The following is a 26,763-nucleotide window of genomic DNA, read 5'->3' as shown; positions in this document are numbered from 1 at the left end:
CAGATGACACAAACATTGGGGAAGTTGCAGATAGTGAGAGGGATTGATATAGATAAGCTGGAGGTTTAAGCGGAGAAATAACAGATGGAATTTAATCCAGACAAATGCAAAGTGATACATTTCGGGATGGTATAGTGCAGACAACAAACAAGAAATGGTAGAACCCTTAGAAGCATCAACATACAGAGGGATCTAGGCGTATAGGTCCACAGTTCCATGGAAGTGGTAATACAAGTGGATAAGGTGGTCAAGAAGGCAAATGGCATGTTTGCCTTCATTAGTTGGGGCACAGAGTATGAAAATTGGTCATTCCTGATGAAGGGCTTATGCCCGAAGCATCGACTCCTTGCATGCTGCCTGACCTGCTGTGCTTTACCAGCACCACACTCTCGACTCTGATCTCCAGCATCTGCAGTACCCACTTACTCCATTAAAATTGGTCAGTCATGTTGCAGCTGTATATAGCTTTAGTTAGGCCACATTTGGAATATTGTCCTTGTCACCAGACCACCAGGAAGATGTGGAGGCTTTGGAGAAGGTATAGAAAAGGTTTACCAGGATGTTGCCTCATTTTGGAGGGTATCAGCTTTGAACTGAGGTAGCTTGCCAGATACATGAATAAACAGGAAATTGAGGGGTACAGACCACGCAGAGGCAAAAGGTTTTTAATTTGGAAAGGTGTCATGGCTTGGTGGGTCAAAGGGCATGTTCCTGCGTTGTGCTGTTCTTTATAAATACGGTGGCTACAACAACGGGTCAGAGGCTGGGAATCCTGCAGCAAGTAACTCATCTCCTGGCATCCCACAGCCTGTCCACCATCTACTAGACACAAGTCAGGCATCCACTTGCCTGAAGCACTACAATTCCAACCACACTCAAGAAGCTGAACACCATCCAGGATAAAACTGCACGCTTGTTAGGTTCCCCCCACCACCGACACTCCCAATAGCAGCACGTCCCAACTACAAGATGTACGGCAGCAACTTACCAAGCCTCCTTCAGCAACACCATTTAAACTCACAGCCTGTACCAGCTAGAAGAACACGAGCAGCAGATATATGGAAACACCATAGTGGGCGGCACGGTGGCACAGTGGTTAGCACTGCTGCCTCACAGCGCCAGAGACCCGGGTTCAATTCCCGCCTCAGGCGACTGACTGTGTGGAGTTTGCACGTTCTCCCCGTGTCTGCGTGGGTTTCCTCCGGGTGCTCCGGTTTCCTCCTACAGTCCAAAGATGTGCAGGTCAGGTGAATTGGCCATACTAAATTGCCCATAGTGTTAGGTAAGGGGTAAATGTAGGGGTATGGGTGGGTTTCGCTTCGGCGGGTCGGTGTGGACTTGTTGGGCCGAAGGGCCTGTTTCCACACTGTAATCTAATCTAATCTAATCTAACCACCTGCAAGTCCCTCTCCAAGTCACCATTCGGACTTGGAACAGTTTGCGACTATCCCCCAGGAAAGGTTCCCTGATCCATTATCATTCTGGATGGGACATCCCCAAATGGTTATGCCCCCAGGTGAAGAGGCAGGAACTGGCTCCTCTTCTTAGTTCAGCCCTTGTTTCCATTAGACACACAAGATTCATTTAAAAAAGGATCCCTTCCAACATGACCTTTTCCCAGTCCAAAAGGTCCAGGACTGGTCCAATTTAACCAGGATTTCTTAAGTTAAAGGGAGAGTGAGTTTATTAGCAACTAAAAACACACAAAAAAAATCATTAAAATGTGTCAAACATACACACAGATTAGAAGCGTCAAGTGAAACCAAAAAGCAAAACTGATCTTCAACTTGCCGATGAATAATCAATTGTGAAATGTTAAGGTGGTGATTCTGGCAGCAATGCTTTTGGCAGTTTGGAGATCCTTTGTTCTGCAGTTAACTGAAAGGTTTTGTTAACTTTCTTTCAACAATGGATTTGCTCACTTGGCTTGGTTTCAGTCGAGAGGGAGGCTATGTCATTTACCTGTAGCATCTAGAGGAAATTTCATCTGTGCCTCTTCATAGCACAAGTAGAACTTGAACCACAAACTTGCACACTAACACACAGAGACCGGGGTTATGGCTAGTTTGTAACTCTTACCTTACTTTTATACTTCTGGAATGGTTTAAAAAAATGGTTTTTGCCCAGAACTGACTTTTTTTTTTCAATTCATCAGTCTATGACATAAGCCATGGGAGAACACAGCTTAGTTTTCTGAATGGCATCTCTCCCTTTGAGGTGTTTCTGTTTGAAGTTCCCATGACACTCTTCAGGGTATCACATTTCATGATTCCTCTTGGATTCCTTGCAATCCACATAGGGATTGTAGACAGCTGCTGAATTTACATCCTCAACTATTCTTTGACTTTTATGTCTTTCTTTTAAAAACATATGTTGTACTTAAAGATTCAATTTATCTGTCAGTAATTTGGGGTACTGATCTGTTTTTATAACAAACTATAGTTGCTGTTCCTTAATTGTCATTGGGTTAGCCTGACATCCCCCCACCCTAACAACAGAGTGCCCCTACACTACATGGACTGCGGCAGTTTGTGACAGTGGTTCACTGTTGACTCCTAATGACAATTAACGATCGGCAACAAGAGCTCATATCCCATGAAGGAATAAGAAAACAAAATCACAGTCAGTTTTCCATATCGGGAGCATTTTGTTTGGGAGCACTTCTGTGGTCAATCTGTTCTGTACCTCGGTCAACAAGCTTACCCACAATCCTTTTATGGGAGTCAAGGCTTCAGCAAAGCATGAGGTCTGACATGATTAGATTAGATTCCCTACAGTGTGGAAACAGGCCTTTTGGCCCAACAAGACCACACCAATCCTCCGAAGAGTAATCCATCCAGACCCATTCCCCTACCCTGTATTTACGCTCAGGGTTGCGTAACATGTATAAATTAGATTTACAGGGTTTTGACAGTATCATCAGCTGCTTTGTGCGATCACTTTTATCAATGGCACAGTGTTCCTCAAAATAAACACTTATAATTTGTTATTGATACTTTAAAGGTCTGGTTGATTAACATTTTTATTGGTTTGTGGCGAGTTTTCTTTTAAAAAGGTTTGAATTATGAATGGGAAAAGCAGAGCCTCATGTGCCATTGTAAGATTTGTTGATCCTGTACTGGATAAATGAGAATGGAAGCGGTTAGAGTTGTCAAGGGTGATGTGAGGGGCCATTGGGGTATGTTGGGCACAAGTTGACATGGAGGTAACATGTGGGGCAGGTGGGAATGTGATGGAGTGTGAGATGTGATGGCTGGGGGGCTTAAATGTAAGCAAACAAGAGGGAAGAAGTCCTATTGAACTGAGACAGGCCATTTAAACAGCCCACCTTGGCACTTGGTTGCCCCATGACTCCCCCAATTTGCTTCCAAGGACAATAGACTGACATCATCCCACATCAGACTCCCTGTTGTGAACACTGACTGTGACAAAGCACTTTCGACTGAGATGGGTTTTCTAGACTCGAGCTAGCCACCTCATTGGCTCTTAGTGCCTGATTGAGGGAGCCGACATTGGAGAGGTGGGACACATTGACAGCACCTCCACACTCCACCTTCTGACCCACACTCAACAGTGGCTTGATCCCTTTGGTGAGCTGCAACCTCAGGTGACTGTATTCCTAGCACCAGCCACCGCTCTCCCAGTGGCGCTGCCTGCAATAGACAATTGTTCACCTCTGCTCGGGCAGGGGGGATTGCAGGATTTCCAGGATCCTGGATCTCTGGCTAGGTTCACTGTTGATCATGCAAGTTAATTCAATGTGTTGTCCCCAATAGAAGAGATGTGGGACTCTTACCAGCTCTCCAGCCAATGCAGAGCGCCCCCATTGCATGGATTAAATTCTGCCCAGAGTGGAAACCCTAGCTTTTCTGCTGTTTGATTCCAGAACACCAAATGGATTTGCAATCCCCCATTTTGCCAGAGAACAGATCGACAGGTTGGGAATGATGCCAAAATCTCCCACTCCCTGCAGAGACCCCGAACTCTCTGCAGAAACTCAACGAAATGTGAGAGGGATTCAAGAAAGCCATTGAAATCTCAAAGCAGAAACAAAAACACGGCAGTTTCTATCTCAGTCCATTTACTCTCCTCAGGAACACAGATCTTGGGCGAACCTTCCGCTGGGCAGCAGTCCAGGCATTACTGGAGAAATCGAATGCTCATCTTGTGCTCCAAATTAATATTCTCGAGTGACTGCAAAGTGGAAAACAAACAAACAAAAGGAAAGGTTTGCGTTTACATAGAAATTTTCATGATGGCCAGATCAGGGTCAGGTGAATTGGCCATGCTAAATTGCCCGTAGTGTTAGGTAAGGGGTAAATGTAGGGGTATGGGTGGGTTTCGCTTCGGCGGGTCGGTGTGGACTTGTTGGGCCGAAGGGCCTGTTTCCACACTGTAATGTAATCTAATCTAATCTCAAAGTGCTGTTCAGCCAATGAAATCACTGTCCTAATGTGTATTTTCCTAATGTAATTAGGAAAAACACAGCAAGATCCCAAAAACAGCAATGCGATGATGATCCTTTTCTTGTGATATTGTTTGAAAATAATATCTGGAATGGGGGAGGTGTCTGATGTGGAAAGCTTGGACAAGCTGGGCTTGTATCTGCCAGTGATTAGAAGTGTATGAGTTGACTCAATCGAAAGATGTAAAATCCTGAGGGGGTCTTGACAGGGTGGACGTGGAGAGGATGTTTCCTGTTAGGAACGAATACTAAAATAAACACACCTTCTGCCCTTATTTGGTCAGTATCCCTCTATTCCCTCCCTATTTGTGTAATCATCTGGATGCCTCTTAAATCTCGTCAATGTACCTGTTTCCACCATTTCTTCTGGCAGTGTGTTGCAGACTCCTACCATTCTCTGCATGGAAGATCTCTGTTGCACATCTCCCTTAAACTTGCCCCCTCTCACCTTGAACCTGTACCACCTTGTAATTGAAACTTCAACTCTGGGAAAAAGCCTCTGACTATCCACCCTATCTGTGCCTCTCATCATTTTGTAGACCTTTACAAGGTCTCCTCTCAGCTGCAGTCTTTCTGGTGAAAACAATCTTTGTGGGAGAGTCCAGAATTAGGGATCATTCTTTAAAAGTAAGGATTGCCCATTTCAGACAGAAATAGAGATTTTTGTGTTTGCTCTCATAGTGGGTCGGGAGCCTTTGGAACTTTCATCCTGAAAAGGTGGTGGGAGCAGTGATGTTGAGGTGATGGATTCTTGTTAAGCAAGGAGGGAAGAGATCAGGCAAGAGTGTGGAGTAATCAGGGAGGGCTATAAGAGGAAGCACTGCATGGACTCTTTCATGTCAAACACCTTTCTGCTGTTAGCTGGGGCTCAGTGGTAAACTACCAGCCCCGAGGTCACAAGGGTCCTGAGCTAAATTCCCACTTCAGCAAACCTAACACAGACCGTGAGAGACGTTCCAGTGCAGCACTGAGGGAGTGCTACCCTGATGGGGTACAGTATTCTTAGGTACGATATTAATGAGCTCCCCTCTGCCTGCTTGCGTGGGTGTTTAAGATCGCAGGGCAGTGTGAGTGTTAACCCTGGTTTTTTATTACAGTGATGTTAACAGCAGTGCAAGCTCAAGTAGCCTACTCCTGCAGCTAACTTATATGTTTATTAGCCAGGACACCAGGGTTAATTCTCCTACTCTCCTTCAAAATAGTGTCCTGGGATCTTAAACACCCACTCAAACAGGCAAAGTGGATCTCATTAACACCTTACATAAGAAAACTATACCTCCCTGAATGTAGCATTCTCTCAGTGCAGCACTGGAACGTCATTTGAGATTTGCGTGTTTGGGTTGCTGACGTGGAACTTGAACCCAGGGCCTTGTGACCTAGGGGCTGGCAGTTTACCACTGAGCCCCAGCTAACACAACAGAGAGAGAGAGATACTTGATATGAAAGAGTCTGTGCAGTGCTTCTTGACTTCAGTTCCACGAGGACAGCATGGTTTTATATCAGTAACAAGTGAACAGCCCTACCTCCTCTACAGCCACTCTGCCACATCATTAAGGCGAACAGCAAAGAAGGAAACAAAGGGAAGCAAGTCTTGTACCTTGGATCCCACTGTCTGATAGAACATCCTGCCCCACGTGCCTGAAGATCAGAGAGCCAACGATTGGCCTATTTAGTCACAAGATGACCATCATGGCAGAAACTCCCAACCCTGAATCATCCTCAAACCCGGGAGACAATTGACGGCGAAACAGCCATAATCAGCTTTATTCATTCTTCAATGGCAATGGACAACAGGAACCATTAACTCCTTAACTGTCTACGAAATACGTAATTTAGTTCAGATAGGGAGGAGTTTCCGGGAAAGTGATGCGATGAATAGGCCTGTTGCCTGGGCAGTGTTGGACATTCGTTACAGAGAGCAATGAGGCCTCACGCGGAATATCTGGAGGGCAATAAACAAGTCACCCCTTTAACGGGCCAGTGATGGTCACTGAGCTCTTCACTGTCTGAGTTTTAGCAGCAGTAACCACAGAATGTGGAGAGAAATGGAATGCATGTTTAGCCCACACAATGAAACTTAAGAGGCAATAAGCTAAAGATCCTGAGCGATGGAGAGGACACACTGGCAGACTCCTGAGGTGAAAGTGGGAAGTCATAATTGGAATTTAATTGAGGGGCTGTGTTTTATTGAAATGACTTCATAAAAAGCATATTAGCCAGACCTTACAGTGTTTCCTAGACCTTAAATGTGTGATCAAAATAAAAGATGTACAGTGTATGACAAAACATATTGAGAATTAACGACACTGTCCTATAAACACTCAGGCAGTTATTGTCCTTCCCTGAGCCTTGTCAAACAGCATTATCAGATGGTTCAAACTCAGCCTTCAATTAGGATCCACACAGAGAGCCGTTATCTTCAGTTCCCTGTCATCATTAAGGCGAACAGCAAAGAAGGAAACAAAGGGAAGCAGTCTTGTACCTTGGATCCCACTGCCTGATGGAACATCCTGCCCCACGTGCCCGAAGATCAGAGAGCCAACGATTGACCAACAGCATCACAAATGCCACCATATGTAGGGCAACAAGACAGCACCTGACTCAGACCGAGGAGATATGGGCACTGAACCCTATGCTGTTGGCACCAATCTGGCTACCCAGGCAACCAGCCTCCACAAGTTGCTATAGCACCCTTCCCATTTCCATGCATGTTGTAGCTATGGATAACGATGGGATAGGCTCCAATGTCCTCTCCATCCCAAGGTGGACCAGGAATTTCTCCCACTCTTCCCACCTGCCAGTGGCTTGCGTTGGAAGAATTTACAAGTTTACACCTGACCTGTGTGGCTGGAATGAATGCACCTTTGTTGGTCATCAAGTCCGTGAGTGGGCCTTGATCTCAGAGGTTCTAGCTCAGGGGCAGGGATAGCCCATTGCACCACCCAGACCTCCAAAAGCAGGAATCAATAGAGATTGATCAGGAGTGAAACTTCAGTTAATTTCCCTCTCCACCTCCCTGAAATACCCATACTAATCCTAACACTCTCCCTGAAACCCTCCAATTCCCCCAAGGCATCTCACCGCCCCGTTCTCAATGGTAATTAGGGGTGTATGATAAATAGTCACTTGATTGTCAATACCCCTATCCCATGACGGAATTTTCAAAGAAGTACATCAAGTTCATACGTTGACTCAGTTCCCTCCATGATCCATGTGCTTTCACAGACTATAGTGAGTTGATGAACTGATGGTTAACTGTCTAAACAGCAGGATTTTCCCAACCACTCGACTGGACTCAGCTCCTTGGCTGGTGAAAGAGCAATACCTTTCGGAACTCTTCAAATGAGATGGCGCCATCTCCATCCAGGTCAGCCTCCTGGATTGTTCGATCAGTGATGCTCTCCAGTTGGTCATCCGTAACTTGTGCCTCCAACATCATACGAAGCACCTGTCAGAGAGTGTGAGAGACAGAGTGTGTGTGAGAGAGAGAGAGAGAGAGAGACTTGCATTTGATGTTCATTGAGAATCTGGCACTGGATTAAAGGAGATACGTACCATTGGCTGGTTGGGTACATGCCTGGATCAGCAACCCGCAAAGAGGTCACCCATTCACACACTGTTCAGGATCCATGTGACAGCTCACAAACACTGAGTCCTAATTATAAACCCCTGAAGCAGCCCAACAAACAAATAATTTTTTAAACATCAAATTTTATAGGTTTTTGTGGAATGGGATGGTTACTGCTAATATACCTGAGGAATGTTATGTAAACAGGTTAGATTTCTGTTCATCCACCACCTTTCCAATTCTCTGTTCCACTTTTCTCAGAAAGGCACGATGATTCATTCACGTCTCCTTATGGCTGGGTCTGTCAACTGTCTCTCTGGTTCCAATGCTGAAACTGTGTAGCAGACATTTTGCTGACACATTAGATTACTAACAGTGTGGAAACAGGCCCTTTGGCCCAACAAGTCCACACCGAGCCGCCGAAGCGCAACCCACCCAGACCCATTCCCCTACATTTACCTCTTCACCTAACACTACGGGCAATTTAGCATGGCCAATTCACCTGACCTGCACATTTTTGGATTGTGGGAGAAAACCGGAGCACCCAGAGGAAACCCACGCAGACACGGGGAGAATGTGCAAACTCCACACAGACAGTCGCCTGAGGCTGGAATCGAACCCGGGTCTCTGGCGCTGTGAGGCAGCAGTGCTAACCACTGTGCCACTGTGCCAGCCACACGTATACCCTTGGTTTACCACTCACTTCCAGCCAGGTTATGGTGGAGGAATGGGATTGGTTCCAAGTTGGAGTTCTCCATTCCCAATTGGAGTCTCCTTGGAATTTGAGTTTGCAGCTTTAAAGACATCACTATGGGAGTAGTGTGCCAGGGATTTCAAAGATGCCACAATTGTGTACTAATGTGTCAGAAAATACACGGGATCCTCCCATTCATCTAGAGGTGGTGAAGAGACTAATGACAGGCAAACATCTCGGCTAAAACAGATATTTTGAAACAGCACTGAAACAAGTTTATATTCAGACAAACAAAAAGAAACTTACTCAGTGCTGGATCTGACACAATAAAAACATTGTTTGACAACAGGAAAACAGAACAAACAATTTGACTCCTTGTATTTCAAGTCTCTGCAGAACGCAGTATTCCAAGAGATTAATCTTACAGGGCCTCTGGCACGTGTGGGATGCGGTGTGCAGCAGAAAACAGGCCCAAAGTTACATTGGATTCTCTTTGATGTTGCGTATGGGCTGTCTCTCGCTCTTCGGTTCAATTACTTCTCGAAGCCATTGAAATTACACCTTATTCCATGATTGGAAACAGTGTAAAACCCTAATCCTTCCTTACCCAAAGACCATACTGATGGTTTAGTATGTCACATGTTTATTGGTAAACTGGTATCAAACTTATAGCAACTCAAACTACTGCATTGATTAGCTGCCAGGAATTTGAGTTAATATTAATACTCACCAGGGCCAACATCTTGTTAATCTAGCCTCCCAAACCCTGGCTTAAAGCTCAAAGAATATAACTATACAGCAGGGTTAATAGAGCTGTTCAAAATGATGAGGAGCTTTGACACAGTAAATAGGGAGCAAGTAAGCCCACAGTGGAGGGGAGCTGATTTTTCTTCAAACATGGACATTGTTACAATTTGGTGTGCATTATGAGAAAGGGTGGTGCATGCAGATCATGGTAGCTCTTGAAAGGGATTTGGATTAAAAACCTGACCAGCTGACGAATAGCATTTCTGACTGACTCCTTTGGCACTGCTAGAACCCTCTGACGAGAGACTGAACCACGCATACAGAGCTTGAACTCAATCCAATACATCTCAACAAACCCTGCATTAAATGTGCACACAGCATACTCAGGCCATTTGGCACAGACAGTTCATGCTAGTATTTATGCTTCTCCTCAGCTTCCTTCCATCGTTTCCCATCTAAATCTTCCACTGTAATTCTCTATTCCCAGGTTTAGTTTCCCCTTTAAATATGATTCACTATGACCTCAAGCTCTGTATGCTCGCCACTCCCTGGATGTCTCCCGAATTCCCGGTTGGGTTTCTTGGGGACTTTCTGATATTGACAGCCTCTAGCTCCATTCTTCGCCTTCAGAGGAAATATCCACTCAATCAAAATGTTGCAGATTTTTAAACAACTTCCATTTAATGAGCCTGCTTTTCTCAAGATAAGAGAAAGCCAGTCTGATCAATCTTTGCTAATATGTATACTCATATATTTCTGGTACCATTGTTGTAAATCCTCTCCGTATCCTCCCCAGTGATTATATCTTTTTTATATAATGGCAACCAGAACTGCTCAGAGCACTCCAGGTGTGGTTTAATACGACTTCCTAATTTTATCCATCCCATCCCTTTGAAAGTAAAACCCATTGGCTGATTTGCTTTTTTAACGGCCTTGGTGACCAGTTGTACAACTTGCAGCAAACGTTGCAATCCCCACTGAGAGAGATGGTAAAGAAAACTACTGCTTTGATAGCTCACTGGGAAAAGGCACTTTTCTGATTCTCAAATGTCATTGCAGCCTTTACCTGAAGAAGTTCCTCCCTGGAGATTTTCCCATCTCCGTCCAGGTCATACAGTTGGAAAGCAACTGAAATAAGGAGGAGAAAGCTGGTTAAAGCGAGTTAAAATTAGCTAAAGCTCGTTAAAGAAGGTGTATTCAATCAAAGATCATTGGCATCCACAATAGTCATCAACACTAAATCTGCTCAACATTCAGGGAGTTCACGCAACCTGGGGGACTGGGAGAGTGATGACAATCCCAGGGCACACTTTCCTGAAGACAGAGTTCTCACAAGTTTCTTTTCCAGTGGAATGCCCTCTTCACTCTTCTCCAGATGTTCCCCCTTCCCCACATCAGGCAGGTGAAAGTAATTTAGCTGGGAAATCATGAAGGTGCAAATCTGTTTTCTATTCATTCGCTCAGACACGAATTTCTGTGTGCTGAAGTTTTGAAAATTGAAAATATCTGTGCGGTGACAAAATATCTACACTCATTCTTCCAGCTAAACTTCTTAGTACGTCTATGGTATTTATTTATTTTGCTCTAAGTCAACAACCAGGCTTAACTAATCAAACACCGTGAGCATGGATCAGTAAGCAGGTTCACACAATCAAACACTCTGCAACTGAACATGACAAGATCCACATGTATTGAGCCAGGATCCTGTGATCCATGGCCCTCTGTCACAGTCCTGTAACCCCAACCCAGCTCAATGCAAAACATCATTAGATCCTCTTATATAACGCAAGGTCATAAATGGAGATGTACTCAGCTCTAGCACAGTTCTGTGAAATGCAGTGGCCCCAAACTAGGATTGATACAAATGATTGACAGCTCATGGGCAACCATCATGTCATTCACTACAGTCATGATGTGGAGGAGCCAGTTTTGGACTGAGGTGGACAAAGTTAAAAATCACACAACACCTGGTAATAGTCCAACAGGTTTACTTGGAAGCACTAGCTTTCGGAGCACTGCTTCAACCACCTGATGAAAGAGTAGTGCTCCGAAAGCTAGTGCTTCCAAATAAACCTGTTGGACTATAACCTGGTGTTGTGTGATTTTTAACTTTATTCACTAGAGTGCATAGCTAAAATGGAAAATAATCCCAGGACACCAATTGTGACCTAAATGGCATCAATTCTTTAACATCTGACCCTTTCCTTGGAATAAACATAAAAACTGAAATAAAAATGTAGTAATTATCCCTTAATATTTAATTTGAAATTCAGAAGTTGCATTTTCAAGTCTCAACGCCTGATAAAAATGTCAATTGTTCCCCAGGATAACAGCAGAAAGATAAAGGCACAGAGCAGACCAGAAACTGGTCAATCTGTAGCGAGTATCTTACCTCCTGACTCCCCAAAGCTTGTCCACTATCTAGAAGGCACATATTGGGATGAGTGCAGTCCAAAAACATTCAAATGCTCAATGTTATCCAGTTAAAAGCAGCCCACTTGATTGGCACCCCATGCACTATTTTCAAAGTTCACTTCCTCCACCATCGAAATACAGTAACTGCAGTGTGCACCATCCACAAGGTGCACTGCAGTGTATACCATGGCTCCTTAGACAATATTTTCCAAATCTACAACCTCTACCATCTAGAAGGACAAGGGTAGCATATACAAAGGAACACCATCCCATGCAAGTTCTTCTCCAAGCCATTCACCATCCTTACTTGGAAATATATCACCATTCCTTCAGTGTTGCTGGGTCAAAATCATGGAACTCCCTCCCCAAGGGCATTGTGGGTCTACCTAATGGTCTGCAGCAGTTCCAGAAAATAGCTCACCAACACATTCTCAAGGGTAATTAAGGATGGACAATAAACACTGGTCTCACCAATGACACCCGAATCCCATGAAATAATTTTTAAAAAGAGAAGTTTCAGAAGATCATTTTTGCTACAGGGTTCGCACTGCTTTCATGGAATCCCTATATTGTGAAAAGAAGCCATTCAGCCCCCACTAACCCTTCAGGGAGCATCCCACCCAGACCCACTCCCCTAACGTATCCCAGTAATCCTGCATCTCTTCTGGCCAATCTACCTAATCTGCACTTCTTTGGACTGTGAGAAGAAACTCCCATAGTCACCTGAGGCTGGAATCAAACCCAGGGTCCCTGGCATTGTGAGGCAGCAGTGCTAACCACTGAGCCACAGTGCTACCATTGCAGGATGACTGTGGAGCAGTGAGCAATTTACGCACACAGCAGCAGAACTCAATAGTGGATCGGCCAGGTGAATGATTAAACGTGCTTTTTGTTATCCCTATGCAAGACTACAGCCTGTGTAAGTGGGTGATAAAGGTGATACTACAGGGAATGGACTGGGATGGGGGTGGGACAGGAATGGCTCAATGGGGATGAGGTTATTAAAAGGTGGAGGTGGAGCCTGTGGTTAAACAAATCCGCCTCTACAGCAGAGTGTGAAAAGAGGGAGCCAGAGGCTAGCTAGGCAGCAGTCTAAAAGCACTGTGGTTACTGGCAGAAAACCTTCCCTTGGCTGGACCGAAGGAAGTTGGGAAGGTGATGTGGATGGAATGTGATCCACACAAGTGATCAGAGATGGTTTTATCTGGGATCAATATAAAAGCAAAATGCCAAGGTCAGGGCTCGGGGGTGTCTATAAGCAGGCCGGAGGATCAGGCTGAAGACGGGTAAGGAACTCTGGGTAAATGCACACTCACACCGCAACTTGTTGGTACGACTGTTAATCGGCTCTGGTGCATTGGGATCGGTGGTCTTGTCTTTCACTGTGGGTCGGAAGCACGCCAGGATCCGGATGAATGAGCGGAAATCCAGAGTCTGCCTCCTGTAAACAATTCCAGATGGGATAAAGGCCAAAGGTGAGCTGAGCCGGGAATCGTAGTGAGATTATAGCACAGAAGGAGACCACTCAGCCCGTCAGCACCCTGCTGGCTCTTTCAAAGATCTGTTCAGTTACGGCAAAGTACTTACAGCACCGAGTCAGCCCCACTGTGTCTGCGATGCACACCCACAACAGCTGTCCTACATCCCATTAATGAATAATAAATAGTAGAGTCCTTGCCAGTAATTTATAACATTTGAGGATAATTTCCTTGTAGGCATTCATAGTTCATACAGGCAACACACATACACACACACAGACACAGAGACACATACACACGTCCGCACCCCTCAGAAGGGAGGCCAGTTATGTATACATCTACCCCTCCCACGAGAGATTTACACAAACCCTCTCCTTCTTCCTGTACAACAATCTCACCCTAAATCACTTACTCGTTTGGGAAGAAAGCATTGATTATCCGATCTCCAAGTGGGTTCACAGCAAGCTCTCCAATCCGTTGGAAATCTTCCCGGCTGGAAAGAAAATTCCAGAACTGTGTTTGCACTATATGTTGTACCAAGTGGGAGAAACATGAACTCAGACCAGCAAGGGTCACCAGAAGTTTGGGATTGGGCTGTGGCATGCAGGGTGACGATAATGTGGAGCAAAGAGCGTTTGGATTAGGAACAGGAGTAGGCCATTCAGCCCTTTGAGTCTTCCTCACCTTTCAAGGACATCATGGCTTCAGGTCCACTTTGCTCCTTGCCCCTTCAAATATTCACCTATCTCCCGTAACCCTTGACTCTGAATCAAGAATCAATCTAACTCAGCCTTGAGTATACATGATGATGCAGCCTCTAGTGCTCTCTGGGAAAGAGAATTCCAAAGTCAAATGAGTCTCTTCGAGAAGAAATTCCTCCGTCATCTTAAATGGGAGACCCCTTTACTTAAACTGGGTCCCCCTTTCTTGATATCCTTACAAGGGAACCATCTTCTCAGCATCCACCCTGCAAAGCTTCCCAACCCCAGAGACTTTTATATTTCATTAAGATCACTGCTCATTCTTCTACACACAATGAGTACAGGCCCAATCTGCTCAACCTTCCCAAATTAGACAATCCCCTCAATCCACGATTCAACCTCATGAACTCTCTCCAAACTGCTTCCAATGCAAGTATAAGTTCCTTAAGTAAGAACTTAGAGCAGCACAACACCGAAACAGGCCCTTTGGCCCATCATATCTGTGCCGACCATGATGCCATTCTGAACTAATCCCATTTGCCTGCACATGATTCGTATCTCTCTATTCCCTGCCTGTTCATGTGTCTGTCCAAATGCCTCTTAAATATGTCTGCTTCGACCATCTCCCTGGTACTGTGTTCCAGGCATCTACCACCCTCAGGATAAAAGAAAACTTGCCTCGTACATCTCCTTTAAACTTACCCCCGTCCACCTTAAAACCATGGCTCCTAGTATTTAACGTTTCCACCCTGGGAAAACGACTCCAGCTATCCACCCTATCCACCCCCCTCATAGTTTTATATAGTTCTATTAGTTCACCTCTCAGCCTCTGATGTTCTAGCAAGAACAATTCACGTTTGTCCACCCTCTCCTTATAGCTAATAGACTCCAATCCAAGCAATATCCTCTTTTGCACCCTCTCCGAAGCCTCCACATCCTTTCTATACTGTGGCAACCAGAACTGCATACAATAATGTAAAGATGGCCTAAATGAACTCTTATACAGCTGCAAGATGAATTGCCAACTTTTACACTCGATGCCCCAGCATGCCGTATGCCCTCTTTATCACTTTATCCAAATGTGTTGCAATTTTCAGGGAGCTATGGACTTTTACCCAAGATCCCTCTGTATGTCAATGCTCCTAAGGATCCTGCCATTTACTGTATACTTTCCTCTTGCATTTGACCTCCCAGAGTGCATCACTCACACTTGTCCGGATTAACTTTCATCTGGCATTTCTTTGCCCAACTTTCCAAATGACCAAATCTTGTTGTATCCTGTTGCATGGGGATTGAGGCAGTGTTAGGGCAGGGATGATATTTTATATTTCGATCTTTCTTTTTAATCTTTGAACACTGTTCATTGTAGATTATTGCTCAGTCTGCTTCCTTTAAACTGGCCATCCTCTATTCAGGTCTTCCCAAGCTGCCTACCCCAAACTCTGATCTACACACACTACACTAAAATGGAAAGTTTGGACAGTCATTTTTAAAGGGACTTCAGAGTCAGGAATTCTCCCAACTCCCTGCCTACAATAGGGGGATGGAAACTGGAGCCTAGTTTAAGTGATTCAAGCACCAGGACTCCTGGATCCCGCTGTACCGAATTCTGCAAACCTTCTCCATGTAAACAATATTCTGCTATTCCATTCCTCCTGCCAAGTGGAAAAGCTCATGATTTCCGACATTATGTTCAATCTGTCAACATTTTGCTCGTTGACTTAACCTTCTTTGCAGACTCATTTTCTCTTCACAACCCATTTTTCTACCAATCTTTGTAATCTCAGGAAATGTGGCAACCAAACATTCAGTCCTTTCATCCAAGTCATTAATATTGGGCTTCCCTAATTCATATTCCATCCTGTTTGTAATGAAGGCTATTGTTCCATTCACCTTCCTAATTACTTGCTGCGACACAAGGTGAACTAAGGTGGACAGAGTCAGTGAAGATGGATGGTGATAAGACAGTACACAAAGTGAGTTTTCTCCCCAGTGCTCTTGAGATCTTCTTGAGGAACATTTTTTGATTATTTTTGGATGCTACATTTTGGTTTTCAGGTACTTCTTTTTATTTTATTTTGGTGATATAGTGATTAACTGATGATACCTTCTGTATTTGTGCTAACAAATGAAGTCTTTAGACTCTCATAGATGCAGTATTAGAGGAATTAATCAAAAACAATAATTATCAACACATCAATAAACATAAAGCTAAACTCACAAGAGAGCATTCATTTTATGGACAACAAATGCACACGTCCTATGAATTATTTTTTAAAAAATTCTTAGACACTACAGTGTGTGTGTTATGGACCAGATCATGCCCCCTCATATGTATCTAGAGTTAGCGCAGACCTTCACTTCTATCTTATTTAAAGGCAAGTATAAGGTGGTGTGTTACAGATGTAATTTGAATGGTTAGACTACTCAGCTTTAACCAAAACATACTTTATTCTTACCCTATAATTAAAATACAAACAAAAGAAAGAAGAATTGGAATAACATTTGAATAATTAGAATAATAAGGGAGGCAATGGCCTAGTGACATTATCACTAGGCTATTATTCCGGGAGCTCAGCTGATGTTCTGGGGATCCAGTTACGAATCCTGCCTTGGTGGATGGTGGAATCTGAACTCAGTTTAAAAATCAGGAATTACAAGTCTGATGATGACTATGAATCATTGTCAGGAAAAATCCGTCTGGTTCACTAATGTCCTTTAGGGAAGGAAACTGTCATCCTTACCTGGTCTGACCTGCACGTGACTCCAGACCCATAGCAATGTGATTGACTCTCAACTGCCCTCTGGGCAATTAGGGATGTGCAATAAATGCTGGGCCAGCCAGTGACACCCTCATCCCGTGAATGAATGAAGAAAAGAAAACTTTACAGAATAACAAATTGTTTAACCAGTAGGCAGTTCCGATCTAGTAACATCCTATAAACACACCTTCAGCAAAGTCAAATTCAGTAACATTGATTGTCTCACATGCAACTCTGACAGAGAGAACCCCAGCTTTTAGCTTTAACAGACAGAGGGGAATAACAGCTTCCACATCCAGCATCAACACCCAGCAACTGCTGGAAGTTAAACCAAAACCCCTGGTTCTATGGGAGCCTGACTGCGACCATTCGCGTTGCTTTTGTTGTTCCAACTTTAAAACTCCAAGGACTCACAAGCTGTTTATTAACTTGGATGGATCAAATCCACTTCGACAAAAATCAAGAGAAAACACACCTCTTAAAGCCATAGTGTTGTAACAATTGGCATAAGATAAGCATTAGTTAGCAACAAATGTTTTTTTTCAAAATAATTGACAGACGTTTCTAAACACAATAGCCATCAATCTAAGTTGACCTTTCCCCAACTGGGGAGATGAGACCTCAACCATTTCCATCACATATGCACAAAGCTGGAACATTTTAACAAGGCAGTAATTACCTTTTTTACTGCATCACAGAGTCCAAATCTCATATTTAAGTTTAACAAATGGTAGTGTTAGCATAGAACATAGCAGCACAGTACAGGCTCTTCGGCCCTTGATGTTGTGCCGACCTTTTATCCTACTCTCAGATCATTTATGTCGAGAGTGTGGTGCTGGAAAAGCACAGCACGTCAGACAGCATCCGAGAAGCATGACAGTCGACGTTTCAGGCAAAAGCCCTTCGTCAAGAATGTGTCTATCCAAGAACCATTTAAATGCCCATAATGTATCTGACTCTACTACCACCACTGACAGTGCATTCCACGCACCACCACTCTCTGTGTAAAGAACCTTCCTCTGACGTCTCCCCTAAACCTTCCTCCAATCACCTTAAAATTATACCCTATAATGAGGTGACCAGAACTGAACACAATATTCCAAGTGTGGTCTAACAAGAACTTTATAGAGCTGCAGCATATCCTCTTGGCTCTTAAACTCAATCCCCCTGCTAATGAAAGTCAACACATCATACACCTTCTCAATAACCCTATCAACTTGGGTGGCAACTTTGAGGGATCTATGAACATGGACCCCAAGATCCCTCTGTTCCTCCACATTGCCAAGAATCCTGCCTTTAACCCTGTGATCTGCGTTCAAATTCCATCTTCCAAAATGAATCATTTCACACTTTTCGGTTGAATTCCATTTGCACTTATCAGCCCAGTTCTGCATCCTGTCAATGTCTTGTTGTGATCTACAACAGCCCTCCACACTATCCAGAACTCCACCAAACTTCATGTCATCAGCAAACTTACTAACCCACCCTTCCACTTCCTCATCCAAGTCATTTATAAAAATCACAAAGAGCAAATATCCCAGACAGATCCCTGCGGAATATCACTGGTCACCAAGCTCCAGGCTGAATACTTGCCATCTAATACCACCCTCTGTCTTCCATGGGCCAGCCAATTCTGTATCCAGAGAACCAAATTTCCCTGTATCCCATGCCCCCCTACTTTCTGAATAAGCCTATCTTGGGGAACCTTATCAAACACCTTGCTAAAATACCTTCATCAATGTGTTTTGTCATATCCTCAAATAATTCAATAAGGCTTGTGAGGTATGACCTGCCCCTCTCAAAGCCATGCTGACTATCAAACTATGCTTTTCCAAATAATAATAATTCCTCTCTCTCAGAATCTTCTCCATTAATATGCCCACCACCAATGTCAGGCTGACTGGTCTGTAATTCCCAGGATTATCCCTATTCCCTTTCTTGAACAAGGGAATAACATTTGCAACCCTCCAGCCATTTAGTACTATTCCAGTGGACAGTGTGGATGAAAACTTCATCGCCAAAGGCGTAGCAATCTCTTCCCCAGCTTCCCATAGTAACCTTGGGTATATCCCGTCTGGCCTAGGGGACATACCTGAAACTTTATTGCTGGAACAGCACAGCAGGTCAGGCAGCATCTAGGGAACAGAAGATTCGACGTTTCGGGCACATGCCCTTCTTCAGGAATGTGCCCGAAACGTCGAATCTTCTGTTCCCTAGATGCTGCCTGACCTGCTGTGCTGTTCCAGCAATAAAGTTTCAGCTTTGATCTTCAGCGTCTGCAGACCTCACTTTCTCCTAGGGGACATACCCACTTTTAACGATTTTCAAAATTTTTAGCACATCCTCCTTCTTAACATCAACCTGTTTGAACATATCAGCCTGTTTCACGCTGTCCTCACAAATGTCAAGGTCCCCCCTCAGTAGTGAATACTGAGGCAAAGTATTCATTAAGGACCTCCCCGACCCCTATATTTACCCCTGACTAATCCACCTAACACTATGGGCAATTTAGCATGGTCAATTCACCTGACCTGCACACCTTTGGACTGTGGGAGGAAACCGGAGCACCCAGAGGAAACCCACGCAGACACGGGGAGAACGTGCAAACTCCACACAGACAGTCACCCGAGGCTGGAATTGAACCCAGGTCCCTGGTGCTGTGTGGCAGCACTGCTAGCCACTGACCCACCGTGCTGCTTCCGAGTTATAAGGATAGGCTGGGATTTTGTTCCTTGGAGTGTAGGAGACAGAAGGGTGACCTTATCGAGGTCTGTAAAATCATGACAGGCCATAGATAGTCAACAGCTTTTCCCCAGCGTAGGCAAGTCTAAACCTAGAAAGCATAGGTTTAAGGCGAGAGAGTACAGATATAAAAGGTTCCAGAGGGGCAACGTTTTCACACAGAAGGTAGTGAGTGTCTGCCAGAGGTAGTGGTGGAAGAGAGTACAATTTTGAGAAACATATTGACAGGTACATGGGTGGGATAGCTATGGACAGATGTGGACCAAATGGCCTGTTTCATAGAACATAGAACAACACAGCGCAGATCAGGACCTTCGCCCCTCGATGTTGCGCCGACCTGTGAATTATTCTCAGCTTGTCCCCCTACATGATCCAATCATCATCCATGTGCTTATCCAAGGATTGTTTAAATCTCCCTAATGTGGCTGAGTTAACTACATTAGCAGGTTGGGCATTCCAAGCCCTTACCACTCTCTGCGTAAAGCACCTGCCTCTGACATCTGTCTTAAATCTATCACCCCTCAATTTGTAGTTATGCCCTCTCGTACAAGCTGACGTCATCATCCTAGGAAAACGTCTTTCTCTGTCTTCCTTATCTAACCCTCTGCTCATCTTGTATGTCTCTATCAAATCCCCCCTTAACCTTCTTCTTTCCAATGAGAACAGACCCAAGTCTCTCAGCCTTTCCTCAGAAGATCTTCCCCCCAGACCAGGCAACATCCTGGTAAATCTCCTCTGCACCTTTTCCAATGCTTCCACTTCCTTTCTGTAATGGGGCGACCAGAACTGTACACAATATTCCAAGTGCGGCCGCACTAGTGTTTTGTACAGTTGCAGCATGATATTGCGGTTCTGGAACTCAATCCCTCTACCAATGAAACCTAACACACCGTATGCCTTCTTAACACCACTATCCACCTGGGTGGCAACTTTCAGGGATCTATGCACATGGACCCCAAGATCCCTCTGCACATCCACACTACCAAAAATCTTTCCATTGACCCAGTACTCTGTCATCCTGTTATTCTTCCCAAAGTGCATCACCTCACATTTAGCTGCATTGAACTCTATTTGCCACCTCTCAGCCCAATTCTGCAGTTTATCCAAGTCCCCCTGCAACCTGTAACATTCTTCCAAACTTTCCACTACTCCACCGACTTTAGTGTCGTCTGCAAATTTACTAATCCATCCACCTATGCCTGCGTCTAAGTCATTTATAAATATGACAAACAGCAGTGGTCCCAAAACAGATCCTTGTGGAACACCACTAGTAACTGGTCTCCAGGCTGAATATTTTCCATCAACCACCTTCTTCCAGAAAGCCAGTTTCTAATCCAAACTGCTAAATCACCCTCAATTCCATGCCTCTGCATTTTCTCCATCAGCCTACAATGTGGAACCTTATCTAAGGCTTTACTGAAGTCCAAGTATACCGTGTCAACTGCCCTACCCTCATCTACATGTTTGGTCACCTTCTCAAAAAACTCAATGAGGTTTGTGAGACACGACCTGCCCTTGACGAACCATGTTGACTATCTGAAATCAAATTGTTGCTTGCAAGATGAATATAAATCTTATCTCTTATAATCCTTTCCAAAACCTTTCCTACACCAGAAGTAAGGCTCACTGGTCTATAATTACCTGGGTCATCTCTACTGCCCTTCTTGAACAAGGGCACAATATTTGCAATCCTCCAGTCCTCAGGTACTAAACCCGTAGACAATGATGACTCAAATATCAAAGCCAAAGACTCTGCTATCTCCTCCCTAGCTTCCCAGAGAATCCTTGGATAAATCCCATCCGACCCAGGAGACTTGTCTACTTTCACTCCTTCTAGAATCGATAATACCTGTTTGTAACTAACCTCGATCCTCTCTAGTCTAATATCTCGTACCTCATTCTTTTCCTCTACAATATTCTCCTTTTCCTGAGTGAACACCGATGAGAAATGTTCGTTTAGCACCTCTCTGATCTCTACAGGGTCCACACTCAACTTCCCACTTCTGTCTTTGACTGGCCCTATTCCTGCCCTAATCATCCTTTTATTCCTCACATACCTATAGAAAGCTTTAGGGTCCTCCTTTATTGTATTTGCTAAAAACTGCTCGTGTCCTCTCTTTGCTCTTCTTAACTCTCTCTTTAAATCCTTCCTAGCTGATCTGTAACTCTCCATCGCCTCATCGGAACCATCTTGCCTCATTAACACATAAGCCTCCTTCTTCTTAACAAGAGATGCATTTTTTTTCAGTAAACCACGGTTCCCTTACCTTATATACCCTGCTATAAACCTCTGTTGTCTTTATTTGGGGGAATAGAAGGTTCTTGATTTGAGATGGACACCAGCCTGATTTGATGCCCATTCTTCAGCTTCTCTCCCCTAATGTCCACCTTGGTGAGCCCACTAAAGCTTCACCCACACCATTAACCCTTCATGTTCATGTGCAGGAGGGGCCACTGTGTTTCCATGGTTAATTTTTTTTATACTCACCTCAACGTTCCCTTGTTATTTTTGTCCAACTCTTCAAATCGATCGTAGAGACGACAAATGTGAGCCTTAGTGACTGAAAGAATGATTTATCATCAGTAAATAGTTCCAGAGTCCTCTGATCCTTGTCAATGATTAAAACCTAGATTTCTTCCTGAAGGAAGTGCAGCTTGCCATCCGAAGACAGTATGCAATTGTGCTGCTGCGTTCGAATTCGACTGATTCCCATGTGCAAAATTATATTCCAATGTATAAAACATCACTGTACTTTGTACAGAATTCTACTGAATCACATCTCATCCCACGCCCCACAGCCTATGGATTAGAAGATGTCAGCTATTCTACCCAGTGAGCTTGCTTTAATAACACCATGGCTGATCTGACTGTGGATTCAATTCCACCATCTTGCAAACCTCTGATGGTCTTCAACACCGTTATATATTAAAAACCTGCCGAAATCAGCCCTGAATGTAATTCAGTGAGCCAGATCTCGAGATATGAACATTTCTCTGAGAAGACATTCATGCTCAGCTCTGCCTTACAGAGGCTACATCTTATTTTGAAACTTGCTCCCAGTTCTGGGCTTTGCCAGAAAGGAATACACACTCTCAATTTAGCATGGCCAATCCACCCTAACCCGCACATCTTTGCCCTGTGGGAGGAAGTCAGAGCACACGGGGGACACAGTCACCCAAGGCTGGAATCGAACCCGGGTCCCTGGCGGTGTGAGGCAGCAGTCCCACTGTGCTGCCCCCTTTTATTCGGGCTCTTTCATCCCAGGAACGCCATTTTTGTTCAGATTTTGGTTAGATTAGATTTCCTGCAGTGTGGAAACTGGCCCATCGGCCCAATAAGTCCACCCCAACCCTCCAAAGGGTAACCCATCCCCCGACCCTATATTTACCCCTGACTTGGCAATTTCCCGTGGCCAATTCACCTGACCTGCACATCTTTGGATTGTCGGAAGAAACCCATGCAGACACAGGGAGAACATGCAAACTCCACACATAAAATTGCCTGAGGCGGGAATCGAACTAGGTCCCTGGCGCTGTGAGGCAGCAGTGCTAACCACTGAGCCACCGTGCCACCATTGGATCGGCTGTCTTCCCATTTTTTAGAATGAGAATCATTTTAAACTTTTCTCAATTTGAGGATGCCAACATACCTGCCCTCCTCCCATTGGCTCCCAGTCAGCGATGCCCAGTGGGCAACACTGGCTTCCACCCTGATACCTCCAACTCTCCCCCATTTCCCTCTAATACAAGGAAGGGGTTTCATTGATACAGAACTTTTGCCACCTCACAACGGCAAAAGTCACCTGACGTACATTTTGAACTGTAGCCATTGCACTAATGTAGGAAATGTCACAATTACTCTGGGCACAGCAAGCTCTTACAGATGGCAATGTGGCCACGACAGGCCACCCGATGTTGGCTACATTAAGGATAGCCCCCGTTGAAGTCGTCAAAAAGGCAAAAGGGAGGACTGCAGATGCTGGAAACCCCGAGTCTAGATTAGAGTGGTGCTGGAAAAGCACAGCAGGTCAGGCAGCATCCGTGGAGCAGGAAAATCGACGTTTCGGGCCAAAGCCCTTCATCGGGATTCCTGATGAAAAGCTTTTGCACAAAATGTCGATTTCCCTGCTCCTCGGATGCTGCCTGACCTGCTGTGCTTTCCCAGCACCACTCTAATCTACACCCCTGTTGAAGTAGTGGCCAGTGGACCTGACTTAAGCACCTGAGCCTCAGTTTAATATCTCCCAGAGAACCACAGAATCCCTACAGTCTGGAAGCAGGTCATTCAGCCCATTGAGTCCCTCCACAGAGCAGCCCACCCAGATCCACCCCCATACGCCTGCATTTCCCATGGCTAACCCACCTAACCTGCACCTCAGGGGCAATATAAGCATGGCCAATCCACCCTAACCTGCACATCTTTGTGACTGTGGGAGGAAACCAGAGCACCTGGAGGAAACCCACACAGACAGAGGGAGAATGTGCAAACTTCACACAGACAGTCACCCGTGGGTGGAACTGAACCTGGGTCCCTGGTGCTGTGAGGCAGCAGTGCTAACCACTGAACCACTGTGCCGCCCTTTTACAGTGTTGTCTTCTCTCAGAGCTGTACCAACATGTCCGCTTGGATTGTACGTCAAGTCTCTGGGGTGGGACATGAACTCCACGTCTTTCTGACCCAGAAGCTAGACCACCAAATGGAGCACTTTGCGGGAACCTCTGGCTTTGCAAATCGAGTCAGCTATGTCTCGAGGGTGAACCAGTGACATTCTGCAGCCTGCACACTCAGAATTGCAGACTCGGGACAAGCTGGCTGGCTTCTGGGAATGCTTGATCCGCCAACACCCATCCCCTGGGAACCTTTATGGCCAGTGAGTAAACATTGTACAACGTGCCCGATTGCCCCAATATTGTTTCTGGACCTTTGAGCTCCCTGCAGTGACATTTTAAAAAAAAGCTTAATTCAACAGCATTGCAAAGAACATAAAACAGCACTTCAGGGATTAGCATGAGAGAATACAGTTTACGACAGTCAACCCCCACCTCAGCCTCAGCTCAATTACTGTGGGGCAAGATCTTGTCTTCCCTACACAATGCAGTCGCCAAAGCGCACACAAAACAGTCACCAATATTTGCTTGTTCCCACTCATTTCTCTTCCGATCCCAAATGACAGGATATCCTCCCATTCCCATTCTTATACTTGACTCTGTAATGCGAGCATTGTGTCAGAGCCAGCAACATTGAGTTCCACTCCAGCAAGCATGGCCACCATCAGGCCATGGCAATGGGTACTGGACCTTCAACCAATAGCTTGCCTTCCCTTTTTGGGGCAGCTGGGGGGGGGGGGCTAGGAAGGATACCGCTACTATCCGGGCCAGAGGAGACCTGGCTTGAGCCCTACTGCCGGTGTCCTGGCCAACATATACCCCTTGATCAACATCCCAAAAAAAATGGTGATCTGCCTGGCTGCATGTGGGATCTCGCTCGATGTGAGTGGATGTCCTGTTTGCCAACATGACAACCCATGACTGCACTCCAGACATGCATTTCACTGGCCATCCAGCGCTTTGAGACAACCTGAATAAAAGGGCGCTACCTAAATGCAAGTATTCCTTTACACCGCCAGCCTGAATCCTCGTGCGCATCTCCGATTAAAAAACCCCTTCCTCCCAAACCATGCCAAGTATCTGTCAACATTTGATCATATAACAAAATTAAAAACACCACAGAATCTCTGCAATGTGGGAACAGGCCCTTCGGCCCAACAAGTCCACACCAACCCTCCCAAGAGTAACTCACTCGGACCCATGCCTTTGACTAATGTAGGAGAAAGTGAGGACTGCAGATCAGAGTCCAGAGTGGGGTGCTGGAAAAGCACAGCAGGTCAGTCAGCATCCCAGGAGCAGGAGATAAAGAACATATGCTTGAAACGTCAATTCTCCTACTCCTCGGCTGTGCTTTTCCAGCACCACACTCTCGAGTTTGACTAATGTACCCAACCTTCACATCCGTGGGCAATTTAGCACGACCAATCCATCCTCACCCGCACATCTTTGGACTGTGGGAGGAAACACACGCAGAAAAGGGGAGAATGTGCAGACTGCAGACAGGGCAGTTGCCCGAGGCTGGAATCGAACCCGGGTCCTGTGGGGCAGCCGTGCTAACCATTGAGCCACCGTGTTTAAAATCGAGAGCAGGTTTCAATGCTCCCAGCTGTCAGGTTGGAGCAAGTTCAAGTGTCTCCCTGCAGGCGCTGGAGCCGGAGTGTGTTCAGTTTAAACCAAGTGCTGATTTCACCAGGAGGCGAGAGCCAGCCGGAAAATTCAGTGAAATCTCAGTCTGTCCCCATCCCCACCAGCCCGGGCACTCACAGCCTGTCTCCTGGATAATTCCTTGCACGTCCTCGATCTTGGACAGATGTGAAGAATATGAGCCCATTTTTGCAAGCCTCCTGTTCCCCCAAGCTGCAGCTTGTACAGAAACTCTGGAACTTCATGACCTCGCCCCCTTCCAAGGAGATTGACATGACAGCGACCCAATGATAAGGCGTCCCCCGGCTGCTTACAGAAGCTGATGGCTGGCCATGGAAGGGGAGGGTGGGGAGAGACAGGTTTGTAGGTGACAGAGAGACACTCTCCCTGCCCTTAATCGCTCAGAAATATGAACACCCCCCCCCCCCCCACACACACACACAGATGTTGGCTTGCTTACAGAGCTCTCTGCTTCATTGGCAATGTGCTCTCTCCTGATTCTCTGACACTCTCTCTCTCTCAATACTGGCCAAAGTGAACACTCTTTTCACAAGACGTGAGGAGAAAGCAAACAGAGCAGGGACAAAAACTCTAATTGTTGGAGAAACGTCCGAGCGTGACTGCACTCCACATTTGGACGGTCTCGGGCAGACCTGCTGAGTTTTTGCTTTGTTTGAGTTCCAGAATTTGTTTTCTGAGCAGACGGGGTTTCCGCTATCCCTGGGGGGGGCTTTCAGTGTCGGGCGGCGCTAAGAGAATGCAATCCTGTCCTTTCACTCGGGATCACCTCTGGGAGGGAGGGAGCCCAGGAAAATCGCCAGCTCTGACCCGACCACAGTGTCCTCCCCCCCCCGGGGGACAGCCCCTGTCTCAGGTACCAATGGAGGGGTTGTTTCGTGCTGTGATTCCTCCTGTAGCCGAAGAGCTGCGCTGCATTTC

The 26,763-nt window shown here is 45.4% G+C and overlaps 1 protein-coding gene across 2 annotated transcripts; it reads right to left on the bottom strand.

The window, feature by feature from the left end:
* Nucleotides 1-1,581: 1,581 nt before the first annotated feature.
* On the bottom strand, nucleotides 1,582-26,065 carry chp2 (calcineurin-like EF-hand protein 2). Of its 2 annotated transcripts, XM_087983909.1 has the most exons (8): nucleotides 25,675-25,879; nucleotides 23,000-23,056; nucleotides 22,061-22,133; nucleotides 13,780-13,860; nucleotides 13,206-13,330; nucleotides 10,541-10,602; nucleotides 7,791-7,913; nucleotides 1,582-4,194 (listed from the first exon to the last, which is right to left on the bottom strand). In XM_087983909.1, the coding sequence occupies exons 1-8, from the start codon at nucleotides 25,739-25,741 to the stop codon at nucleotides 4,141-4,143; spliced, it is 642 nt and encodes a 213-aa protein (XP_087840035.1). In that variant the 5' UTR covers nucleotides 25,742-25,879; the 3' UTR covers nucleotides 1,582-4,140. The 2 variants fall into 2 exon arrangements, with proteins under 2 accessions (XP_087840035.1, XP_043536957.1); XM_043681022.2 differs by lacking the exons at nucleotides 23,000-23,056; nucleotides 25,675-25,879 and adding an exon at nucleotides 25,945-26,065 and having other exon boundaries at nucleotides 1,588-4,194.
* Nucleotides 26,066-26,763: the final 698 nt, after the last annotated feature.

This window comes from Chiloscyllium plagiosum, unplaced genomic scaffold (assembly GCF_037043375.1).
Source record: "Chiloscyllium plagiosum isolate Xiang-an unplaced genomic scaffold, Cpla_swu_hap1 HiC_scaffold_47, whole genome shotgun sequence".
Taxonomy (NCBI): Eukaryota; Metazoa; Chordata; class Chondrichthyes; order Orectolobiformes; family Hemiscylliidae; genus Chiloscyllium; species Chiloscyllium plagiosum.
The sequence above is the reverse complement of the archived record's forward strand: the minus strand, read 5'-3'. Positions and strand labels throughout refer to the sequence as shown.

Excerpts from the sequence above, each read along its gene's own strand:
- chp2 (XM_087983909.1), bottom strand. The coding sequence starts at position 25,741 with ATGGTTAGCACGGCTGCCCCACAGGACCCGGGTTCGATTCCAGCCTCG. Across the intron at positions 13,861-22,060 it reads AATAACAAGGGAACGTTGAG|CCGGGAAGATTTCCAACGGA; the intron begins GTGAGTATAAAA and ends TTTTCTTTCCAG. Across the intron at positions 4,195-7,790 it reads CATTTGAAGAGTTCCGAAAG|TCACTCGAGAATATTAATTT; the intron begins GTATTGCTCTTT and ends TCCACTTTGCAG.